Here is a 5,107-nt window from a genome sequence, read left to right as displayed (position 1 = left end):
GGCATGGCTGTGTGGTAAGAAGTTTGCTTCCCAAACAAATGGCTCAAGGCTCAATCCCACTGCTATACCCAGAATACATTGCTGCAAATTAGTACGACTAGGTGAAACTGTACCTAGTCGTACTAATAAAAAAAATAATGTGCAAGTTCGCTTTCTTTACATTTTAACAAGAATGCATGAAGTGATATTACCACGCTGTGCAGACTTCATAAGGGTGTTCGGGTTAAGTTTGACAGTTTGCCTAAAACGAAAAGAATACACAATATCCCGTCCAAAAACATAAAAGTATTATAGAAATTTTTTTTTTTTAATATCAACTAGATTATGGTTAGAAGATAACAGTTTACTCAAAGTAGATACCCTCAGCTTCCACCACAGCCTGAAGATGGCTCCAGAACCTGACTCATACATTCTTTACTGTGTCCCTGAGCATATCTTTAAACATCTCCTTGATCTCGGCCACCAGTTCAGCCTTCCGGAGATATGGAAAGGAGCCAAATGCTACTGCCGTACATGCTGCCTTCCAGTAGAAACTCCCTCTCCAAGCAGGGTTTGACCACAGTCTCCATGAGCTTCAGAGGGCCCTGTTCAACGATATGGGAATAAATACCGCCTTGTGGACGCAGTCAGAACGACGCCCACTACGTCTCGTTCAGCTGGGCGCGGCTTCGTAGGCTCCGTCGCAGCTGTCTTGCGGCCTTTGCAGTGTTTACAGAGCATCGAGCAGTAGTCATGTTTACGGCGCGAGTCATCGTGATACAGGCACCTCTTTTCAATATTCAGATAGCTTCCAGTCCTCTACGTCAGCTCTTTCTCAACCACAGCTTTAATCGTTATGCTTTCCAATGCCATCGACTCTTTACTAATATATATCGAGCTGTTCCTGATAAAAGGAGACATAGAAAAATCACCAAATTTAACCTGGCACCTTGTGTATATATATATATATATGTGTGTGTGTATGTGTGTGTGTGTGTGTGTGTGTGTGTGTGTGTTTTTTTTTTCACACAAACACACACACACACACTCACACACACAAACACACACACTCACACACACAAACACATATACTTGTTCATGAAGGCAATGATACTACAATTTATTTATTTATTATTTAATTAATGCCTACAGTTTGCAAGATTGTTTCAGCTCTCAAAAGAACTGAACTTGGCCGCATTCCAATGACTGGCACCAGTAATAGTCAAAAAAGAATAATTAGGAGGAAGAAAGAAAGAAAGAAAGAAAGAAAGAAAGAAAGAAAGAAAGAAAGAAAGAATAACATCAACAACAACAACAACAACAACATCAATAACAAGTGGCAACTGCAATAAATAAAACTAAAAATCAATGATACATTGGCCAAAGAATTTATTGGAAGCTTGCACAATCGTTCGTCAATTTGTCTTTAAATGTCCCTTCTGCATCTCTCTGAACACGTGATAAACAACACCAGAACAGTCTGAATTCCGAACACCCTTTTGCATATTCTGATGGCAGGGAGACCATCCTTGTGCACGAACCGTTTATCGCAGTAATCGCAGGTAGCTAAAAGCCTGGAATGAGAAACACATTAAAATTACAGAACTTCTTTCTTTCTTTCTACATCTCTCTCTCTCTTTCTCTTTCTCTCTCTCTCTCTCTCTATCTATGTATTTTATTTCTTTACTGCCCACAAGGGGCTAAACATAGAGGGGACAAACAAGGGATTAAGTCGATTACATCGACCTCAGTGCGTGACTGGTACTCTAATTTATCGACTCCGAAAGAATGAAGGGCAAAGTCGACGTCGGTGGAATTTGAACTCAGAACGTAGCGGCAGACGAAATACTGCTAAGCATTTCGCCCGGTGTGCTAACGTTTCTGCCAGTTCGCCGCCTTATCTATCTATCTATCTATCTATCTATCTATCTATCTATCTATCTATCTATCTATCTATCTATCTATCTATCTATCTATCTTTCAACCTCCCTCCTTCTTTTTCATCTCTATTTTAATTTTTCTTTTTTTCCCTGTCCTTTTATTTTCCCTTGCAAGATCTGGAACCTCAGAAAACGAGAATCTGTTATTACTGTTATTCTTGCTGTTTAGCCCCAAATCAGTCTTGATCCAACAGACCTATAATCAAAGACGTTCTATACGTGACCATCACAATAATTTTCTTTCAGACTTTGGCGCAGGCATGGCTTTGTGGTTAAGAAGCTCTCTTTGCAACCACGTGCTTTCAGGTTCAGTCCCACTGCACAGCACCATGAGCAAATGTCTTCTACTATAGCCCCCGGCTGAACAAAGTCTTTTGAGTGAATCTGGTAGACGGAAACTGTGTAGAAGCCTGTCGTATGTGCGTGAGTCTCCATCGTTTGACAACTGGTGTTGGGTGTTTTTTTATCGTCCCCGTAATTATCTGGTTCGGCAAAAAGAAACCGATATAATATTTAAAAAAAACCTTTGAAAAGCAGTTTTATTATTTGTTTAAAGTCTTATGAAATTTAATTTAATGAAAGAGAAAAAGATATATAATCTTCCACTTGTTTCAGTTGTTCGACAGCGACCATGCTGGGGCAACGCATTAAAGGATTTTAGTCGAACCAATCGACCTCGTACGTATCTCTTGTTTTTTCAAAGCCTGGTACTTATTGTCCTTTTGCCGAACCGCTAGGTTACGGGGGACACACATACTGTGTCACACATATACACACACACACGCACATATATATATCATACGATGAGCTTCCACACAGTTTCCATCTCCCGAGTTCACTCATAATGAACTGGGAGGCCCGGGGATATAGCAGAAGACACTTGCTCAAAGTTCCGCACAGAGGAACTGAACGCGAAACTACGTGGTTGCAAAGCAAGCTTCTTAACCACACAGCCATGCCTGCACCTGCATAAGATTTGATATGATATATATTTGGGCAGAGGAAAATCTAAAAACGCTAATTAAAACACAGGTCATTACAAAAAGAATTTTCTGGTCCCTGCTTTACAAAAAAGATTATCGAAATGACCATAGATTGAACGGTTTAAAGTTAATCATAGGTCTTCTCAATTAGGTTTGATCGAGGGATAATTAACAGCACAGGCAACAGTAGTTCTTTCGTAGGGTTTGTTGTACAGATGTTTTTCGGTTTTTCAATGGTTGCATACTCTAACTGATGTACCACTTCCCAAGTCGTTGGAATCCCACTGTCAAAGATTTGTGTAGCATGGACGAAAACAGAGAGGGGGGAATAGGAGAAGAAAGAGACAGAGAGAGAAATCGATGTCAGTACTTTATTTATCGACTTTGAACGGATAAAAAGCAAAGTTTACTTTTGGCGGAATTTGAACTCGGAATGTAAAGAGCCGAAGCAATTACCTAAAGGTGTTTGTCCGACGGCTTAACATTTCTACCAATCGACCACCTTCAAATGACGGCACTAACAACACAAACTAATCAGTTAAAAACATATATATATATATATATACAAAAACATACACGTTAATCATCAATGCTGCAAAGAATAGTGTATATTAAAATAAAACAATACTGGAATCACCTAAAGTATACATTGACAACAAGCTCATCGCATTTGATTAATATTTAAATGTCTTGTCAGATGATACAGAAATCAGAATATAAGAACCAAAATTAACCTACTGAGAAGAAAATATACTCAGATATAAGATTAGCTGACAAATATAATTGGACATGTCTCACAAGACGAAGGCGATTAGCTAGATATATAGCTAATAAATCATATATATACATTATTCATACTGCTTCTAATATTATGCGCCAAAGTATGGAATACAGAATTACAAAATTGAGATAAAGGAAAACTAATTTCCAACATGGAGTTAAAGAATGCAATAATAAATATGCCGAAGTAGCAAAAAAAAAAAATATTTCGTTCCTAACTGAACATACAAGGCAACAACAGAAGTCTAAGGGAAAATGCTTATGGAAGAATATGATACAAAGCTTACAACAAAAATTATCCGTGTTTTATATAGGCACAAGGCCTGCAATCTTGAAGGCGGGGACTAGTCGATTACATCGACCCCAGTGTTTAATTGCTACTTATTTTATTAACCCCCGAAAGGATGGAAGGCAGATTCTACTCCAGCGGCATTTGAACTCAGAACAACGGACGAAATGCTGCTAATCATTTTGCCCGGCATGCAAACGATTCTGCCAGCTCACCACCATTTTTTTTTTTTTTACAACAGAATGGTTAGCGCGCCGGACAAAATGCTTTCGTTCGTCTTTGCGTTCTGAGTTCACATGTCGCCAAAGTTGACTTTGCCTTTCATCATTTCGGGGTTGATAAAATAGTACCAGTTGAGTACTGGGAATCGATGTAATCGACTTAGCCCAATTCTCGAAATTGTTGGTCTTGTGCCAATATTTGAGAACAATATTTTATTACCAATAACAGTTATACTTTGTGGACTTATGGTCATTTGGCTCCCTGGACTACGTCACTACACTAGTTCTCCCATCCTTATTAAGGCTGCATTAGACGCCGTGCAATTGTTTTTGATACATTTAAAAGCAAAAACAAAGCTCGTTTTATACGCCGGTAGTGAGATCATGTGCAACAAAGCGCTGGATCTTTTAATTACATGCACAATCCATTTTATAGTTATAAAAATGAATTACGATGCTAGGAGTCATTTAACATGTGTACTATATTTGATATTAGTTTTTTGCTCGTATGTGCTTTTCTTTTGATTCATATCTGATTTAAGGCAGTGAGCCGCCAGAATCGTTAACACGTCGGATAAAATGCGTTGTGACATCTATTCTGGCTTTTTTACATGAATTGCTCAAAACTTACCAAAGTCAACTTTGCCTTTCATCGTTTCGAGATCGGTAAAATAAAGTACAAATCCATTACTGATGATATTAGTAGTAGTAGTAGTAGTAGTAGAAGTAGCGGCAGCAGCGGCAGCAGCGGCAGCAGCAGCGGCAGCAGCAGCAGCAGCAGTAGGAGGAGGAGGGGGGGAGAAGGCGTGTGTTATCCTGCTGGAAAAAATGTCGTTGAGCATTTTGTCCAACGTACAAAGGGTTTTTTTCCATCCTTTACACTAAATGATACTAGAAAATAATAAAGGCAAGCAA

The 5,107-nt window shown here is 38.9% G+C and overlaps 1 protein-coding gene across 5 annotated transcripts in view; it reads right to left on the bottom strand.

Moving 5' to 3' along the window:
- Positions 1–1,351: 1,351 nt before the first annotated feature.
- The window catches only part of LOC106871185 (leucine-rich repeat-containing protein 63), a 90,622-nt gene continuing 86,866 nt past the window's right edge, over positions 1,352–5,107 (bottom strand). For 4 of the 5 annotated variants that reach the window (XM_014917518.2, XM_014917520.2, XM_014917521.2 and 1 more), the window contains one exon: positions 1,352–1,553. In XM_014917518.2, the coding sequence (XP_014773004.1) occupies positions 1,406–1,553 (148 nt within the window). In that variant the 3' untranslated portion in view covers positions 1,352–1,405. The remainder of the gene's footprint in view (positions 1,554–5,107) is intronic. The other variant, XM_014917522.2, reaches the window with a different exon arrangement.

The sequence above is a fragment of the Octopus bimaculoides genome, chromosome 18, assembly GCF_001194135.2.
Source record: "Octopus bimaculoides isolate UCB-OBI-ISO-001 chromosome 18, ASM119413v2, whole genome shotgun sequence".
Lineage (NCBI taxonomy): Eukaryota > Metazoa > Mollusca > Cephalopoda > Octopoda > Octopodidae > Octopus > Octopus bimaculoides.
Note: the sequence above shows the minus strand (reverse complement) of the source record. Positions and strands in the feature narration are given on the sequence as shown.